This window comes from Arachis ipaensis, chromosome B06 (assembly GCF_000816755.2).
Source record: "Arachis ipaensis cultivar K30076 chromosome B06, Araip1.1, whole genome shotgun sequence".
In the NCBI taxonomy this organism is placed as follows: domain Eukaryota; kingdom Viridiplantae; phylum Streptophyta; class Magnoliopsida; order Fabales; family Fabaceae; genus Arachis; species Arachis ipaensis.
The window spans coordinates 99,819,349-99,839,507 of record NC_029790.2 but is presented as its reverse complement, the minus strand read 5'-3'; the positions used below and the strand labels follow the sequence as shown (position 1 = coordinate 99,839,507).

Here is a 20,159-nt window from a genome sequence, read left to right as displayed (position 1 = left end):
GGAAAGAATTTTATGGTTCTTTAAAGACCTATTGATAAGATTCTTAATTTGTGGCCAATATTGCAGCCGTACAGCATTTATGTATGTTTATAGTGTGGCCCAAAATATTTTCTAATAATAAACGAGTCCCTCATAATTAAAGCAATTTATTAATTTGTTGACCTATATTCTTTATTGATAGCAGCCATGTGCATTGTTATTCCAAGTATGAAAGAAAAGTTTTGTGAATGAATATTTTTTTGTTTAATGTATTTTTTATTACAACTCCGATAAATATTTTCTTAATTTCTTTTGCTTTGTTATATTTATTTCCCAGTAATAATGAAACACATAGGAAGAAATGAGTAAAAATAAGTTAAAATTAGACATTATTTTATATTTTTTATTGATGGTTTGGATAGTTTTTTTTATTAGTTAAAGGAGAATTATTTATTTTTCTAAAATATAACTAGAAAAAATATATATAGGAATTGCATGACAAAATTGATCAAAATAATTCTTATATAAACCTTTCTTGTTTTTATTTTTATAATCTTAACATTTTTATATTTTTTTGTTTTATTAATTTTTTTAGTTATATCTTTTAATCTGACAAGTCAATGACTAATCTATCACGGATCTAAACTCTATTTAAGGGTTTGTATTTGTTATTGCCAATGAATAACTATATACATAAGACGAAATTCGAACTCTTATCACTTACTTTAATCTCATTTTTTAATTTTAACAAAATATAAATATTGCTACGTGATATGATTTGGGGACTCTTGCGGATGACGAAAAAAAGTTTTCAGTTCAAGCATTTGTGTGGGGCACAAATTGTGATTATGTGACAATAGAAGTTTATGATGAATTGCCATATTAAAAATGAACTAACAAACTTAAAATTTTATAAATCACCCTGGTTCTTAGAGGACCACATTATACTTTTCCCACAATAGAACCAGCCTTGTTTGAATTTGGAGAAAAATGATAATTGAGAATAATTGATGATTTTATGGTTATAAATAGGGATTATGACTAGATTAAGTCACAAAGGTTGACTTGTCACGTCAACTATCATTGCAGTCTCCAACGTAGTAGTTTATGTCAGATTATTACTCTAATTGCTGATTCATTGCTGAAAAGTGGCACATTGACTATTATAGTGTTAGAGTTCATTCTTAGGGGCCTTAATAATACAATTGGGACTTCAAGGTAAATTTTAGTGTATGGGCTCAATATCAAGGACAACTTTAAGATTTTAGTCTTCTAAATTCCTTCAATTCCATCCCCCATCATTGCACAAACACCAACACTCCACTTTCATATTAAGTCCTCTTCTCTCCCTCATGCACAACATCACCAGCATAGGTCCCCTGTGCCAACATCACACCTAGGGCTGCACATGGATCGGATAATATCCGCATATCCGTGGTAATTATCCGCATCCGATCCGAATTTTGCGAATATTATCCGATCCGCAGAGCCATCGGATCGGATCGGATCGGATCCGCACTATGGTCGGATCGGATTGCGGATTTGGCAGTGATATCCGCGAATCCGATCCGCAAATCCGCATATCCGCACATCACATATAAATAGCATAGTTTAAGAAAATAAATCCTAATGTGATATGAATTTTAGTGTGTTATTTATGAATTTTATGTTATTTTGTTTTTAATTTTTTATGTTGTACTTCAATTTAGAATAATTAAACTTAAATCTTGTGTTATTATTTTGTTTTTGTTATTCAAAAGAACTATTATTGATAATATTTTAGGAGTAAATAGGCTTAAACAGATAAAAAAATGAATTTTTTGGATTTTTTTTGTAAAAATAGTCAAATAAAATCTTAAAATAGTTTTTTTTTTAATTATGCGGATATACCCGATATCCGATCCGATCCGATCCGCAAGTATGCGGATCGGATCGGATCGGATCCGGCCTAAAAAAATGCGGATATCGTATCCGATCCGATCCATGTGCAGCCCTAATCACACCCATCCCCTTCCTCTCTCAATTCTTTTTCTTCTCTCCTCTTTGCCGTCACCCACAGAAACACACACATTCTCTTCCTCTCCTTCATTGCCGACATTATCACCACCCAAGGTTGCCAACACGAAATGCACGTTGAAGTCACGAATAGTTCTATTGTCTTCTTCACTCTTAAAAGTGACAACTCCTACTCTATTCGTCTTCTTTTTCATCACAAACAAAGCAATTAAGTGAAATAATTATGATTTTAATTTTGCATTCGAATGCAATGTGTTTTCGTGCTCCTATCCCGTTTGATGAAATACTTTAACCTCTAATAAAATTAAAATAGGCTTTTATGCTTGTACCTATAAATCTTTTAGTTTTTGTTAAGGTTGATTTTGTTGGTGTTAGTAATGTTTGTTGTTATTTATGGAAGAGCAGGTGGAAGAGATAATGACACACATAAAAGAGAAAAGGGATATTTTCATAAGCAAAAATAGAAATGGAATAAAATATGATATTTGACATAAAAATAAGATATCTAAATATTGAAATTAAGCGTTAATTCAAATATTAAGAGCTAAATCAGTATTTTATCTAAAGATTATTTTTCAAATTTAATTATAAATACAAATTTAAAATATTGAATAGTTATATTAGAAATGTTAGGCAACTAAGCAATTTTTAACCTAAGTCTAACTTGGTCACCACACGTTTCTTTTCCTTCTTAATACGTATTCACACTACTGCTCCTCCTCCATTTTCTTCTTTTTCTTCTCCTCTTTTTTCTTTATTTGTTTGATTTTTCTCTTTCTTTTTTTTCTTCTCTTCTTCCTTCATCATCATCATTACTATCTTCTCCTTCTTATATATATGTTTAGCAAAAATTACATAATAGAAATTTTAGTGCTGAGCATAAAAATTAATACACGGTACAAAAATTATATGTCCAGAATATTGATTCATCCACTTATATTCAACAAAATTACTGAGCACAAACATTTTGGTGCACAAAATCTAAACACAGCAATAGTAGAAGTAATTTTTGAGTTGTTCAGCAAAACTACTAAGCACAAAACTTGCGGCAATAGAAGTATATAACAAAGTTTTTTGGATTATGTACAAATTTTTTTTGTACTATGTCGATAAATTTGTATTATGTGCGAAAATTTCTATAGTACATGCAAAAATTTTTATGCTACATTAACAAGTTTGTGTTACATACAAAAATTTTTGTGTTAGGTGCAAAAGTTTAGGTATTATATGGATAAGTTTCAGTATTTTTAATAAAAATTTATGTGCTATATCAACAAGAAAAAGAGCAAAAAAGAAGAAACATGTGATACATACACACATTGATTTTTTTTGTTAGGTTTGTATCAACTTGGTTAGATAGCGTCACTAGTTATAGTATAAGATAAAACTAATATTCAAATAAAGGTATTTTAAAAAAAATATATCATATCAAATCATTGAATGAATAGTGGTATTAAACATTTGGAATCAGTAATGTCACTTCCTTTCTTTCTCAATTTGATATTTGATCATATTTATTGGGGTAATTTTGGTGAGATAATTTTGATCGTATTTTGTCTTAGATTATTTCTTGGTAATGAACAGATTCGTAAACTTAATTGTGTGCGATTATATTAGTTTTTATAGGAATTATACTGATTAATTTGTCATTATATTATGATCTTGAGTATCACGAATTATATTATTAATCACTTTACCCTAGGTTATTTCTGTTAATTTAAAAGTTGGTTTAGAAATGTTCAAATAAATGAAAGATTAGTAAACATACAATTGTATATTTCAATATTAAAACAAATTCAATTTTACAATCCTACACAGTTGTTGATGATTTTCTTTTTCAACTGTGCACAATTGTTTATTATTTAAAATTGAAGTTATTGGAATGAAGTTACCGAAAAATAGTGTTAACATGTGAGAAAATATAAGGAAACAACGCAGCAACTCACACATACATTGACAGAAATGATTATAAACATTAAGATGCCTATAAGCGATGCTTTTGCTATTTTGAGTAGCAAAACATTTGTTAAGATCTAATTCTGTTTACATTTTTTTTGTTTAATTTTAATAATTCAGAACAGAGACATAAGAAGATGGGGTCTTGCTTTGAACAACTTGCAACGGAGGCTATTTCAAAACTTGGAGATTTGATAGTGAAGTCCACCGTAAAGCAATTCGAATATCTGATTTGTCACGAAAGACTTGTCGGCAACCTAAGAAAAGAACATAAGAAGCTGATGGGCATGAAAGATGCATTGAAAGGACAAGTGGAAGCAGATAGAAGTAGAGGTCTTGTAGTCGCAAATAACGTGCAAGAGTGGCTCTCTGATGTGGAAGCGATTGATGCGAAGGTTCATAAACTCTATGAAGATGCTGTAGAAAACAAGCGCAAGAAATGTGTTGGTGGAAGACTTGATTACTCATTGGGCAAGCAAGCGACAAGAGCATCACAAGATGTTGTAAGCTTGGCGGAGCAGAAAGATAAACTTCAACCCATATCATATCCTAAGCCTGCACTAAGGCTTGGACCAACCTTCACTCAAGACATCAAGGGGTTGGAGTCGAGAAAAAAGATCATTGGGGATGTTATGGAGAAATTGAAGGATGACAAGATCAGAATGATTAGCATTTGTGGCATGGGTGGGGTGGGAAAAACCACCCTAGTGAAAGGTGTTATCAAAGTTGTTGAATCAGAAAAGCTATTCGATAAGGTTCTGATGGCAGTGGTGTCTCAAAATCCAAATTACCAAATGGTCCAAGCTCAAATTGCCGATTGGCTAGGGTTGCCATTCAGAAGTGGGAGCGTGCAAGGAAAAGCACGGGAATTACTTGATTACTTGCAGGGAAGTAGTAGGGTGTTGATAGTGTTTGATGATGTGTGGTCAGAGCTTGATTTTGAGAGCATTGGAATTCCTTCCCTTGGACATGAGAAAGTATGCAAGATATTGTTCACATCACGAAACGAAGAAGTATGTCGTAAGATGGGAAGCAAGGAGAATATCCAGCTTCATGTGTTGCCTGAAGAAGAAGCCTGGGACCTATTTCGGGACATGGCAGGGGTTGACACTACAGACAAGGCCAACATAAAGCACATTGCAAGGAAGGTTGCAAAAGAATGCGGAGGCTTGCCCCTTGCTATTGTGACAACAGGAAGTGGGCTACGAAACAAAGCTAAGCCTCAATGGGAGTATGCACTTGAGCAACTACGACATTCTAAGTTGCAGGATAAGGTTCAATCAAGCATTGAGCTTAGCATTACATCTTTAGGAACTGACGAACACAAATATTGCCTTTTCCTTTCCGCCTTGTTTCCTGAAGACTTTGATGTTCCGGTAGAAAGTGTGCTGCGTCATGCTGTGGGGATGCGATTGATTAATTTTGCTGGTGCGCTGGGAAAAGCAAGAAACATGGTGGACACTTTGGTGGATGACCTCAAAAGGTGCTTTTTATTGCTGGAAAGTGGAAAACGTGGCTGTGTGAAGATGCATGATGTTGTACGCGATGTTGTCTTATCAATTGCATCTCCAAAAGAGCACGGCTTCGAGGTGCGTCAGGGTAATGATGAATTGAAGCAGTTGAAGAAACAAGACAAGGTGGATCATTTCAAAGCACTGTCACTCATTTTGGCAGCTGCAATCACCAATGGCATAGACTGTCCAATGCTTGAGCTCTTTCAAGCGCGATCAGAAAGAGAGGAAGCCATTTTGTGGCCGGAGAATTTCTTCCAAAGAATGAGTAAGATCAGAGTTTTGACAATGAACAAGTTGCGCATTCCAACAATGCCGTCTCTTTTCCAAACCCCCGTGACCTTAAGGACATTGCAATTAGAAGATTGTGATGTTGGAGATGTGTCCGTGATTGGCAATATACTTGTGGAACTCGAAATCTTAAGCCTCTCCCGCTCTAACATTAAAGAACTTCCAACTGAAATCGGACAATTAAGCTCTCTGAAATTGCTGGACTTGACAGAATGTAATGAACTTGCCATCATTTCAGATAATGTCTTTGCAAGGTTGTCTCAGTTGGAAGAACTTTATTTCAGGGTAAGAAACTTCCCTTGGATGCTAAACAAGCCAATTCTCGGTGAGTTGATAGAACTTTCTCAACACTTGAAGGTTTTTGAAATCCAAGTAAGAGAGGTAGAAATTCTGCCTAAAGATTTGAGTTTCAAAAATATAGAGAGGTTTTGGATTTACGTGACTCAATATTGGGATGACGATCGTGGTTTTGGATATCTGGAGCCAAATAAGTTAGTGTTCAGACATACAAATTACAATAAGTCTATCAAGTGTAGCCCAGTACTAATGCAATTGATTAAGAGATGTGAAGTTCTCAAGTTAGAAGACGTGAAGGACTTGAAAAATGTGATTTGTGAATTAGATGACAGCGGATTCCAATGCTTGACAAAACTAATACTAGATTCATGTCCAGATGTTATGTATGTTGTAGATTGCATCACTGCAACTTCTTACACTGCCTTCCCGCTATTGAAGTCATTGTCAATATTTAATCTCCCAATGCTAAAGGAGATATGTAAGGCATCCGACAATCACCATAAAGTCAACAACCCGTTGATTTCTGAGTTCTTAAATTTAGAGAAATTGTATCTGCGGCGTCTTCCACTATTCACTGGCTTCGGCAATGCCATCGATTCAACTGAGCCACCTTCATCAACAGATTCATCTCATCGTGTAAGTTCCTTATTTATCTCTATGATCACTCATTCTTGCTAATTCCTCACAATTCAAATTTCTTTATACCATTGCGGTACATGCATTTTTTTTTTATCATATTCAATTTTCTTTATATATCGCATTATATGACAAGAAGGGGGGGAAAAGGTCTGCTGTATACAAGTTTCAAGTGGATGGCTAGTTTCATTTTTTATATTACATTAAATTTAATAATAAAAATACAAAACAAAATTGAAAGCCAGTATAAAAGTGGTATAGTTAGCTGTTCAAAGCATTTTTATCCAATTATTCTAAAACAATAACCATACAACAGAATCATCTATTTTATACATAATAATCATGTATGTAAATATTTTTCTTATATGTATTTTGTGTTTCTATTTTGTTTTATATATACTTCTTTCCATTTTATTTTCTCATGAAATATAATAATTCTATTTAAAAATTGATTCTCTCACTCGTAAAGATGGTTTTGAAATTGAAATAGTTTGTTACATAGTTCACACGATTTTCTTTAAGAATATTTTGGTAATCTTAGCTTATACTATAATACTATAATCGACTTGAACCAAATAGAATTCTATAAAATTCTATTTTTTCTTAAGCTTCATTTTTTGTGTGTTTTAAATAGTTGTTCAAATGTCATTACAAAAATTTGATCAAATACACAAATTATTTGTTAAACACAAAAGTTTATCTGCAATTTATAAAAAAGAATATTTTTTTTATTTTTGTTGTATTTTCAAATTATTGAGGGATTTATTTATTTTTGGTGTCTTTAAGAATTATTTTTGTAGCAATATAAACTTTTGAATACACATTTTTGTATTTTACTTAATAAAAAATGTTAGAGAGTGAATACTTTTTTAGTAGAAATATATAGAAAAAGACTATTATTAGGTGAAAGTCAAGATAAATATATAAAAAAAAAATTATCAACTATGGAACATTTTACATGATTTTGCCCCATTAGTGAACAACATTTTTTTGCCCACAATTTTTGCCCTCATAGAATCGAGGGAGTATTTCATTTATCATTTCTTCAGCACTGTCAATTTGTTGGGAAGGTGGTTGTTGAACGATGCGGTGAGGGTAATGAGACACAAGATACAGTGTTTTTATAGTACACAAAGATTATTTAATTTCAACTGCTAATTATTTATGATTTGTGATATGTATATCTTCTGGTAGTCTCACTTATTCACCAGAGTAGAAAAATCACATCAAGATATATATTAAAGTCTCAAATGAATGGTGCATCGCTTCCAATATAATTGAAGAGATACATAGTCTTAATAATTTATAAGACTCGAGAAAAATGAACAAATGCTCACACATGTATATGAATAAACTTTCTTTCAATACGCATTTAATATGTTTTATATAGTATCTTCTAAAATTATTTCTCGAAGGAAATAGAATATCATGTATAATTCCTGTTGCAACAATATCAATTATCTCCATATTATTTATATGCGGACAGGGTTCGAGTTGCACAAATGAAAGAGTTAATGCTTCACAAACTAAGGAAGATGAGTCTATGTCTAAATCAAATTGTCAAAACAAGTTATTTTCATCTATTTGGATGCTACAATTTCCAGTATTGGAAACCATCACCTTAGAGACCTGTCATTCCTTGGAGGAAGTATTTGACTTGCGAGAATATTCAAAGTCGTCGAATACCCAAATGTTTCCTCAGCTGCGAGAAATCCACATCGATAGTCTTCCTAAGCTAAAATATGTGTGGGGTAATGTTCCGCATAGTGTTGATGGGTTTCACAATTTGAGATCAATTGAAATTGAGTCATGTGACTCTTTAAGTCACGTGTTTACACCAGCCACTGTCAAAGCAATGGTGAATCTTGAGACAATAGACATATATTCTTGCAACTCGATGGTGGCTTTAGTTGCTGATGAAGAAGAGGGAGATCTTGAAACCAAAGGAAGAGAACATACTATCATCTTTAATAAATTATGCGCTTTATCACTCTATAGACTTCCGAATTTTGAAAACTTGTATACAGATTCTGCAAAGTTAGAATGGCCATCATTGAGAACATTCTATTTTGGGTATTGTCCCAAGTTGAAGATATCTTTGATACCAACCCAATTGAAGACAGAAAACAGGGACTTTAGCAATTCCAACTCATCAAGCTCCTCTCATCGGCCCCTTATTGGTTGCATGCCTTGGCCACTTACATTTGTTCGCCACCGCAGTCAAGAGACTACTACAATCATGGTATCGAGTCTCACCATATCTATAATTGTTCAATTAAGTATTATTCATGTAGAACAAATTGTGTGAATTCTGAGTATGCTGATGAGTTTGCAGGAAGCATCATTGGCACAAGATCAAGAACCTGCAATTTCTGAAATCAAGGGCAAGGCAGAAATAAGCCATGTACCAATTCTTGAATATATTGATCTGGGAGACTGTGATTCAGTGGAAGAAGTAGTTTTGCTTGAGGGAACACACAATTCCAGCATTGACATTTGTGATTATGACAATTTAGAAAAAAGAACAAGCATGATGGTTACTTTCACTCACTTGGTGTCACTTGAATTGTCTGGACTACCAAATCTTGAGAATTTTTGTTCTTTTGCAATCAACGGCAAGCAAGAAGGCAGGGTGAGTAACAAAACCACCATTTCATTTGCCATTAACGTCTTATTTCAAATTTGCTTATTTGAAATTAAAGGCACCAGTAATTGTTCATTTTAAAAGAATATAAAACACGAATATTGATTCGAAAAGAAAAAGGTAATTTAACAATTATATACATACAAGACCTCCACAAGTTGAATGATGCAGTCTTCCCTAATTACAGTCCAAATTATTTTTTTCTTCTTTTTTGCAGGATTCTAATGAAGGCAGTGAGAGAATATTGAGAGAAAAGCCTTTTATTAATGGATTATTAGTTCCAAACTTAACATATCTATACATGTATAAGTGTGACAAAATAAAGATATTGTTCTCTTTTTCAACTTTTGGAAGGCTTAAAAATTTAAGAGTAAGTGATTGCAAGAACATAGAAGAAATAGTATCCAACAAAAAGATTAACACAAGTGAAGATAAAGTCATGTTCCCAAAATTAGAGAAACTAAGTCTTGTAAGCTTACCGAAACTAAAAGCCTTCTGTCAAGTTTCCTACTCCTTTGAGTTGTCATCTCTGCAAGAAGTAATGATTGATGACTGTATGAATATGGAAGTGTTTTCACGGGGATCTTGTCATACAACTAAGCTCAAGAATGTCACCATGAATTCGAAGGCAACAACATACTTCGAGTGCAATATCTCTGTGCAAAAAGAAGACCAGTTGAATTCTACTATAGAGGGATTTAGAAAATTTGTACGTGTCATCTTAAAAGATATTTACATATATTAATTAGCTCATATATATCTTATGGTGGCACACTAAATGTGGTTGTTGATTTTGTAGATGGCATTACAAGAAGAAAAGATGATTAGGTGGAGCAATCTCCATGATAAAGACATAATTAAGAACTTGTTTGAGATTTCAGTTATGAATATCAGTGGGTATCATGAACTCTCAATGCTTGTTGAGCTCAAGGAGATGCGCATGCTTCGACATGTAAGGGAACTAAGTATTACTAGTTGTGATTCACTAGAAGAGGTGTTTGAAGCAAGAGGAGAAATGCTTACAAAGGAAGGATATGATCAAAGTATAAATTATGGACTAGAGAGCATAAAATTACAAGATTTACCAAAAGTGAGGAGCATATGGGGACTCAATATTGTGAGGCATGTAAGTTTTACCCAGTTAACGTCAATTGAAATTGCAAGATGCAACAATTTAAAGTGTGTGATGTCCTATTCTGTTGCCAAAAGCCTTGTGGAGATAAAAGAACTAAAAGTTAAAAACTGTGAGATGATTGAAGAGATTGTCAAAAAAGAAGAGGAAGGGAAAATCATGAACATGGGTGCAGGCTGTAAAGATAAGACTTTATTTCCAAAATTGGAGAAGTTGAGTCTTGAAAATTTGCCGAACTTGAGATGTTTCTGTTATGGAGATTATGACTATGACATCCCATTGAGCAATGAAAACGAAGATAAGAAGAAACAGGAACAGGTGCAGGTCTCATTTCCCCAATTAAAAGAAATAAGTTTAACTGGTGTGCCCAACCTCCAATGTTTCTGTGGAGGGTCATATGACTATGATCTAATGCTCTTATCACCTTCCTCACAAATTGAAACCTTTTCTAATGGAAATGGAAAAGTAATTGTAAGCACACCTAACCTTCACAAGGTTAATAATGACACGCTCACCCTTGGAGACATGAATTTGACACTATATTATCTTCACAATTATTCAGGCAAATATAAGGTGCGACATATAATATGTATTGCATTGGTTCATTAACTAGTAGTAAGCTTTCAATTTAGATGAGATCACATGTTAATGTTGTTGAATTTTTATGTAGGTGGAGTTGCAAGAAGTAGACACATTTGAATGTATTGACGAGAAACCTCAATACAAGCACTTGGTGGGCTACATGAAGAGGGTATTAAGGCTTGAAGTTGAGAGCTGCAACAAGCTTCTCACATGTGTCCCATCCAACACCATTCATTCATTATTATTCCAACATCTGAAAGAGCTTCATGTACGGCAATGTCAGATTATGGAAGTTGTATTTGAAGGGACTGGCACTGGGATTCATAAATCACAATTAGTAAGGATGAGGTTGCATTCTCTGCCCAAACTGAATCGCATTTGGAGAAACAACAACTCTGTCATAGGCTTTGAGAATTTGAATACTCTAATAATTAGTAGGTGCCATGATTTGAGGTTTGTGTTTCCAAATGTGTCCGCTGCCAGAAGCCTTTCGAATCTGAAAGCACTTGATGTGCAGGGATGTAAAGAGATGGAAGAGATCATTGGGAACAATAATAGTAATAAGTCTGTGCAGCATAAGGGAGCAAAGATTATATTCCCAAATTTAGGCACCATTCGGCTGAGTAAGTTACCGAAGCTAAACAGCTTCTGTTCAATTAGCTCTTTCTATTTCGAGCTACCACATTGTGGACGGATAAAAATTAAAGAATGCCCAAAGATGGAGACCTTCTGCTCTGCGACCTTATACACACCAGAGCTAAGGAGATTACAACTGGACGAGGTCATATACAACATATATGTATATGAGGGAAGGAACCTGGAAGTGAATCAAATGATTCGACAGCGACAGCGTAAATACTCATGAAGCGGTATGTATAGTATGTAGTATAGATAATCAAATAAAAAATGCATGACTAAGATTGCTTTTGTCCTGTATTTCTTTGACTTCTAACTTCTCAGTGTCACAGCTGACAACTTTTATCTCGATTATTCATCTTTTCTTCCTTGGTTGTCTTATTTGCAAGAACCAATCATCTTTATAATGTTTACCTAAAACACCCTTTTTTGTCGGTAAGATTTAATTTCTAGTGTCAATCAAGTAAATGAACTGGTTCTTTTGACTTCAGAGGTATACGACTTATATCAATGCTTCTAAGGGTGATTAGTTCTTGGCTTTATTTAACATTCATTGATATAATACAATAAATTACCATATAATAAGAAATTAAGCCCTGCAGAGAGGCAGGCTGGAAAATATATTATAAATATAATAATATACATCACATTACATGTTAACATATTATATAAAGAGATCTTCATGTAAACATAATCACTTAATTACTATTGCAAATCTTAAAATCTTATTCTTTCTTTGAAACATTCTTATGAGTTTTATTACTTCCCTTATTTTTCACTTATCATGTGCCCTTATAATATTGGACCTCTTAATAAGTTTTCATTGCCTCTTCAAACTACATGTCCTTATTCACCTCTTACATTCGTTTTCATGATCCACAATTTTCTCTTCTTAAGGTCATATTTTTTACTACTACTACTATTATTATTATCAACGAGAATAATAAAACGGGTATATACTTTTTTTCTCTAAAGTTTGGTAAAAGTTTAAAAAATATCTCTAAATTTTATTTTGTTTTAATTTTATCCCAAAAGTTTTTTATTTGCATCAAATATACTTTCAACGGCTAAATTTTCAAAAAAATTTTAGACTAATCTAACAATAATGCATGAAAATTATACTTGATTTGCTTGTATTGAGTGTTGTTCTTATGAAATTCTTAAAAAAAAAAATTAGCCGTTAGGGGTATATTTGATACAAATCGAAAACTTTTGTGATAAAATTGAAACAAAATAAAACTTAGAGATATTTTTGAAACTTTTGTCAAACTTCAGGGATAAAAAGTATACTTTACCCTAATAAAAATTAGTCTATAACTAACATAAAGTTTTGATATACAGTTTTTTAATTTTGTTTGTTAATTTTTGAAAATTTTAAATATTTTATATTAACTGATTTTATTATAAACTTTTTCTTCTCTCATTGTTTCTCTTTAGAAGATCATTACATACACTGTTGGAACTTGGTTGGCTTTCTGTTTTCACAAAGAGGCCATGATTCGATTGCTTTGACTTTTCTTACGGTCATTGTAACATTCATGATATCGTTGGCATTGATGCTCTTGTACAGTTTCATTTCTTGGGCGCCGTCGATTTAAAATCACAAGCAATCAAATGCTGATGAAGATGAATCTGTGTTCTTGTCTCTATCAGTGATTATCAATCACGTCGTTATCATTAGTGAAACCAAACCAAGAGGTTCGTTTCATTAAATGAACAAAAATATAATAAATAAATCTTATGTTTATCCCTTTGTTGATTGTACCATATTTGTAGGAATCAATAATGTACCGTACAGGCTTGCATGATGAAAATCCGGCAAATTACTATCTAGTTCTACGTACAATATCACAATACAACAATTTCTTCTTTATTGAATTCTGATTTTGTGTTTCATAGCCTGGAGTCTGATCTTGGAAATCTAGTACTCTTTTCTTGCAACACATACTTTATTTAAGGTGATATCTTTTTCCTTAACTCTTTTATTTTATATGCTGTTCTAATCTAGGGTGACTATGATGCTTTGTTTTTACTATAAATTCTTTTTAATCCTTATTTCGAATTGGGATTGGAAGAAAAACACAAGATAGATTTTTTACGGAATACAATTGTTATGAATCATAAAGATCACATTTTTTTCTTTCTTTTCTTAAGTTAAATTTACTATAGATTCATTCCAATCTTACCTTACATTTTTTTTTTTGTAAATATTTTTCTATATTAATATCTTAGAAATAATTTAAAAATTAGTTATTCTATCCTTCTAACATGATGAATGAATCAGTGCTAAAAGCCTAAAACCAAGACCCTTGAGTAGTTAGCAACATCATTAACGTTATGTAGTAAATGATATTATCAATATGTGGGGGACTTTTGCAAATTTAATTAGATCCATCTTTGATGTTTAGTGTGCTAAGCTGAAACTGATTATATGAAAATATTAATTCATATATGTATTTGTTTTGCAATTACTTAAAAGAAAAGTTGTTTCTTTTTGTTGGTTGTCCATATTTAATTTCAGGCTGTTATCCCTGTTTGGAGTATGGATTTGAAACAAAGATTATCATCATTCAGAAGAAGCTCAATAGAAAAAATTCTGACTCCTCAAGAGAATCAAGCAAAGGTATTTAATTGAAAAAAGCTCATAAAGACCAACAATTTTAATTTATTTTGGCCAATTCATTTAGCTAGCAGTTTAACACTTTTAGTTCAGTAGCCCAACATCATTCTTTGAGCTTACACTTTTAAATATGAGAAAGTGTAGGGGACCAACACTTTTGTTGAAATTTGGCCAGCACTTAACCATCAAAAAGAAAATGATTAATCCTACACCATTAGATGTCATCTCACACCATTGAAAATATTGATGATGGCTAATTGATGGCTAAACATCACAAATTCTGCTGGCCCCTAGCACTCCTCTTTAAATATTGTTTGTTACCTACTAGCCAAAAACTATAATATCTTATTTGGCATGTCTTACAAAACAATAGTAGAAACACTAAGAGATCATGCGAACAAAATTTGTATGAGATAAAATTTTGTCTAATTTTTTATTCACCTAAAAACTAAAGACAATAGAGATGGAAACATAAATTTTCTGTCTTTTATGTATCTTTATTATTTCTCTCTCTATATATACGTTTCTACATAATGTGTCCATTCAAAAAGGTTTATCTAAAAAACACTACTCTATCTATAAGAAGTTGTTTCATATCATTTGTGAATGTCCTACAATTCTTGTGGGGAAAAATAATGATTTCATATTCGATTTATTATTCAGATTGATGAAGTCAGAAAGATCATTGGTCCGGTTGCAAATAAGTTTCCAGTTATGTGTTCAGATGCATCAATACAAAGGTACCTCAGAGCAAGAAAAAATAATGCTAAGAAAGCAGCAAAGATGCTCAAATGCAGCTTGAAATGGAGGTTAGAGTACAAGCCTGAGATGATTAAATGGGTATGCATCATATGGTATCTATTTTTTAATTCTGTTTAATGATGAATTTTTGTTAGTTAAAATTGTCATTTTCGTTGTCCCTTCTATGCAATAAGGATGATATAGCTCAAGAAGGTGCTTTAGGAAGGCTATACAAAGCTGATTACTTGGATTCACAAGGGAGGACTGTTCTTGTCATGAGACCTGCTATTACGGTACTCTCAATTTTTATACTAGAATCCCCGGGAACTATGATGACTTAAATAAGTTTTTAATTTAAAAAAAAAAATAAACATTTTTTCTTGTTTTTCTTTGACACAATATTCGTATTTACTAAATAATGACACAGTAATTTTATAGTTATGATTGGTTTCACTCATAAGATGTTATTGTGTTGTTATTTTGCGATGCATTAAGAGTGCAAGCGCCGCAGCAGGGCAGATCAAGTACCTTGTTTACTGTTTGGAGAATGCCATAATGACTTTGAGTTCTAAGCAGCAGGAACAGATGGTTTGGCTGGTTGATTTTCAAGGGTGGAACAAATCCTGCATATCATTGAAGATTACAAGGGAAACTGCTCAAATCTTGCAGGATCATTACCCTGAGAGATTGGGCCTTGCAGTCATGTACAACCCACCAAAAGTATTTGAGTCCTTTTGGACGGTATGTTATCATATCATATCATATCATAATATCTCCTCTCTTCACTACTATCTTAATGCATGCAATGGTAAGCTTGATGCTTTGTGATATACTAACTATAATTCAAAGAATAGGGCAGAGTTAGTGACTTATAAGTATAACCACAATAACAAACAACAATGACAATAATAACTAAGCCTTATCTAGTTTGGTCGGCCAGCTACATAGATCAAATATTGTCGTTGAACCTTATCATGTGTCATCTCTACAATGAGAGGTAGATTTCCTTTAACTATCTCATATATGATTTTTTTGGGTCTTCTTTTACCATTCGACTTTTGTCTACCTTCCATCTCATCCACCTCCTAATTAGATGCTCTAGCAATCTTCTTCCCATGTGTCCAAACTACCTGAGATGAAATTCTACCATCTTTTCTACAATAGGTGCTACTCCAACTTTCGTATATCTCGTTCCTTATTTTGTTCATACATGTGTAGTCGCTCATCCATCTTAGTATCTTTATCTCTACCACACTTAACTTATGTTCATGCTCACCTTTTGTCGTCCAACACTCTTTTCCATATACTTTTGAGTATAATGACAAGCTAGAATTTTGCTTGTTACATTCATCATATGTTAAAATTTTCCCATGTTATCCAACATGGTAAAAAGAATAAAAATTTATTAACAGAGTTTGGTGAATCAGTAAGAATCAATGTGTTTATGAGTTACACTCTTTTTTCAGTTTAACAAGTAAGCATCTCTCATTTTTACTTTGTTAAACAGATGGTGAAGCCATTTCTTGAGCCAAAGACTTTCAAGAAGGTGATATTCGCATATCCGGACAACACGAAAAGCCTAAGGATGATGGAAGAACTCTTTGACAAGGACAAGCTGGAATCCTACTTCGGCGGGCGAAACACCGTCGGATGGACCCTCGAGTCTTTTTCCAAAAAAATGAAAGATGATGACAATAAGAGGATGTCTAATGTCAGTGAAGGTGGTGTTTCAACAGAACTCATCAATGAATCAATTCAAATAGATGACAACAACTCGGATGATGAAACATCTAGTTGTGACACTCTTGGTTCAACCATGGGGGAAGATAAAGAAGAGATTAATGTAAAAGAAGGACTAGATTCTCCTAAACCTACAATTCTGCAAAAAGATGAATCTGGTGCAAAGCCTTGAGGCAAATGCAGGGGATCAATTATGTTGCCACTTCGTTCCTTTTTATTTTTTTTATTTTTTTTAACTTAGCTGAAAATTCAACTATTTCAATTACTCCGGCATGCCATGCAATGCAATGCCCTTTTCTCAAGATTAGTAGACCACAATAATATTCTGTTTGTGATATATAGAAAGAGAAACCAAGATACTCTTTCAATTTTCGTTAGATATTTGACACTTCATTAATGTGTCACATTTTATATTTTTTCTTCTAGATGGCATAGTTTTACTTCTTTTTTTGAATTATGTGTTAAGGTTCTTATCTTTTCACCTCCTTTATCTCTTCTGATATTTCTTGATCCTTCATCTTGATTCTTCAAATGCAATTTTCTTTCTTCAATGGCAAGGAATACCGAATCGGCAAACTGTTTTTTTATGGGGCTTATAATTGTGCTTTTATTGCTAGGAAGCATCTAACTTAGTATTATGAGAATTAATATTGCCTTTAATAGAGTTGTGTTTGATGAATAAGTTAAACTTGGTGCATAGGACTACTGTATACATTGAGTTGAGTTTGACGTTTGACACACTAGGAAACTTGAGGGGAGATAATATTCAAATGGGTTTTAAATTCACCCTTGAATTTTTAAGAGAAAAATTAAAAAGTCATCAAAATTTATTTTTTGAATTATTATTTTTTGTCATTAACTCAATTTTTTTTATCAAGATTAACTCAATTTCTTTTTTAGTTTAGTAATTCAGTAACATGGTTTAACGAGATAAGCCTTAATGTAGTCCCTAAAGTTACATTCGAGCCTCATAGTAGTCCCTGAACTTAAAAGTTCCTCAGAGTCATCCCCGAACTTGCACTCCGGGACTCAAAGTTGTCCTTTCGGCAATTTTTGGACACCTGGCGCAACCGGAAAGCTTAGCTGGCAGCGTTCGTGACACGTGGGCATTACAGAAACGACGCCGTTTTGGCTATGGCGCTAAAATGACATGAAACGACGTCGTTTCACGCTGAATACGTCCCTCCCTCAATGTTTCAATAACGTATTGTCTCACTCTTCACAAAACACGAAACAAACACAACACAGAGTGAGGTTTCTTCTTCTCTCTCCCTCAACCTCCAATGGCGCATGTGCGATTGCATTAACCACACCGATTTCAATGGAAGACTTAGGCTCTGGAGCATCATTGTTTTCATCTCCTTCATACACAAAGTTAGGAAGCCTGGTTTCTCTGAAAGAGGTAAGCCAAAAATGAAAAAAAAATGTGGTTCCTCTGTTTTTTGATATTGTTGTTAATCTAATATTCACAAAAGTTCAGGCCATTTTTTTCGATTGTAATCGGTGGGTATGAACGCCTCTGTTGTGTGCTCTGTGCTAGGGTTTGATCAGTACTGGCTTTCGTAGTGGTTTGGCCAAGAAAGTTATAGACTAGGAGTGTTTCTTGTGTTTTGATGATATGCAAAAGTGTTCTTTATGTGTTAGGGTTTACTACTCTTAGTGGAGGAGTTTCCAAATTGTTAATGTATTTCGGGACAATGACTCTGATAAATGAATTTGTTAAACAGAGTTTTCATGATCACAGTAGAACTAAAGATCTTTTGGGAGTTAAAATTTTTTGTAGCTCACCAATGGCTTGTACCTCATTCGGGATATCCATGTTAATCTTGTTAAACGAACTTAATGTATGATGATAATAGATTCTGAATTTGACTGATTTACCTAACTGCTTTTCTTTGTATTAGGTTGGTTTAGTTAAACTGAATATAATATGTAATGCTGTTTAGTTAAACTGAATGTGTGATCATAATGGATTCTTGCATACATATGGTAGAATAATATAAAGTAAGTTTTGCAATTGCTAATGAAGTTAACTTAGCTATTGGAATAGTCAAGTTGTTTGATAAATTTGGTTTGGACTAGTGGATTAGTTGTGGGAAAGGGTATGTAAATTTGAATGGTTTGATCCATCAAGATTGAAGTTAGTGTTTAGAGAATTGCTATCCTTAGTTACACCAAAATAATGTTCTTGATTTCACACTTTCTCAGCACAGCTGGATCTGATTTCTTGATGTGACATCAATAATGTTTATTTCTTTCTTATTAGTGGACAATAATTGATTATTCTATACTTTCACATTTCCAATCTATTACTAGCAGTGATGTCTGATTTCAAACAATGGGTGTGATCAATAAAATTTTTTTTAAAATTGGCAGATGGGTGATCCGTTAATTACCATTATATTTCACCATGGAGGGTCGTTTATCACAGAGGCTGATGGGAGTATGTCTTACAACGGTGGAGAGATTTGTGAGTTGCCGGACATTGATACAGACACACTGGATGTATTCTTCATCCGAGACTATCACAAGAAAATTGGGTATGACAAGGTTAGCCAAACTTGGTGGCTGGTGCCTAATCGGCCTCTGCAAACTGGTTTAAGAGCAATAGCAGATGATAAGGAGCTGATGGAGATGTGTTACCTGGCTCAGCAGAACAAGGGGATTATTCATGTGTACTACGAACATGGAGTATCTGAACCTGTGTATATTGAGGAAGCAGAACCAGTGGTTTCTGGCAAAGAGTTGATGCTGATACCAACCATTTTTCCCACCTCAAAACCCACCACCAATCCCACTAAAAAAAATGCCCCAACCCACTGCAATTCCGAAACCTTGGTCCAAAGGAAAATAAACCAAGAAGGCTAAAATAAAGAGAGGCTGTGAGAATGTAAAAATAGCAGCAGCATGTGGAAGGAGGCCACTGACAAGAGCTGCTGCTACTGGAAATATTGCAAGAACAACTGGTAAGGGAAAACAGCCCAAGACAGCCTTTGTTGCTTTGTCTAGTTCAGAGGAATCCTCAGACAGCCATGACAGTGATAATAGTGCAGAGGATGAAGCATATAGGCCTGGTGGTGATGAAGTGTCCAGTGAAGAAGACTTGCCTCTGGATAGGTCAGCAGCAAAGACTAATGTGAAATTGAGAAATAGGCCAGAGAAGAAACTTACAAAAGGAAATAAGTCTGTTATGGTTGAAGATGATGGTCCTGTTTGTGCAGACTCAGATTTTGAGGATGATGAAATCATTTTTGGTCCGATTCCTAAGTTTGGATCATCAGTTGCTCCTTATCATGATGTGCAGGATGATGCTTATAATGATTCTGATGGTGAAGACTCCTCCGAACTCTGAGGATGAGTTGGAGGAAGTTGATTCAG

At 33.6% G+C, this 20,159-nt stretch overlaps 2 protein-coding genes across 10 annotated transcripts in view; both read left to right on the top strand.

Moving 5' to 3' along the window:
• LOC107647161 overlaps window positions 1-14,260 on the top strand; it is a 35,644-nt gene extending 21,384 nt beyond the window's left edge. For 3 of the 9 annotated variants that reach the window (XM_021104646.1, XM_021104647.1, XM_021104648.1), the window contains 8 exons: window positions 4,072-6,686; window positions 8,173-8,928; window positions 9,022-9,318; window positions 9,548-10,039; window positions 10,130-11,035; window positions 11,133-11,913; window positions 13,118-13,378; window positions 13,457-13,637. In XM_021104646.1, the coding sequence (XP_020960305.1) occupies window positions 4,089-6,686; window positions 8,173-8,928; window positions 9,022-9,318; window positions 9,548-10,039; window positions 10,130-11,035; window positions 11,133-11,909 (5,826 nt within the window). In that variant the 5' untranslated portion in view covers window positions 4,072-4,088 and the 3' untranslated portion in view covers window positions 11,910-11,913; window positions 13,118-13,378; window positions 13,457-13,637. Of the gene's footprint in view, window positions 1-4,071; window positions 6,687-8,172; window positions 8,929-9,021; window positions 9,319-9,547; window positions 10,040-10,129; window positions 11,036-11,132; window positions 11,914-13,117; window positions 13,379-13,456; window positions 13,640-14,201 lie in introns of those variants that run through there. The other 6 variants (XM_021104651.1, XM_021104650.1, XM_021104653.1 and 3 more) reach the window with 6 other exon arrangements.
• On the top strand, window positions 14,834-16,953 carry LOC107604743 (random slug protein 5-like). Its single transcript, XM_021105576.1, has 5 exons — window positions 14,834-14,851; window positions 14,964-15,140; window positions 15,197-15,334; window positions 15,537-15,782; window positions 16,549-16,953. The coding sequence occupies exons 1-5, from the start codon at window positions 14,834-14,836 to the stop codon at window positions 16,951-16,953; spliced, it is 984 nt and encodes a 327-aa protein (XP_020961235.1).

Bases quoted from the DNA above. Each gene is read 5' to 3' on its own strand.
- LOC107604743 (XM_021105576.1), top strand. The intron at 15,335-15,536 runs GTACTCTCAATT...CGATGCATTAAG, and splicing joins TCATGAGACCTGCTATTACG to AGTGCAAGCGCCGCAGCAGG. The intron at 15,783-16,548 runs GTATGTTATCAT...TTTGTTAAACAG, and splicing joins TATTTGAGTCCTTTTGGACG to ATGGTGAAGCCATTTCTTGA.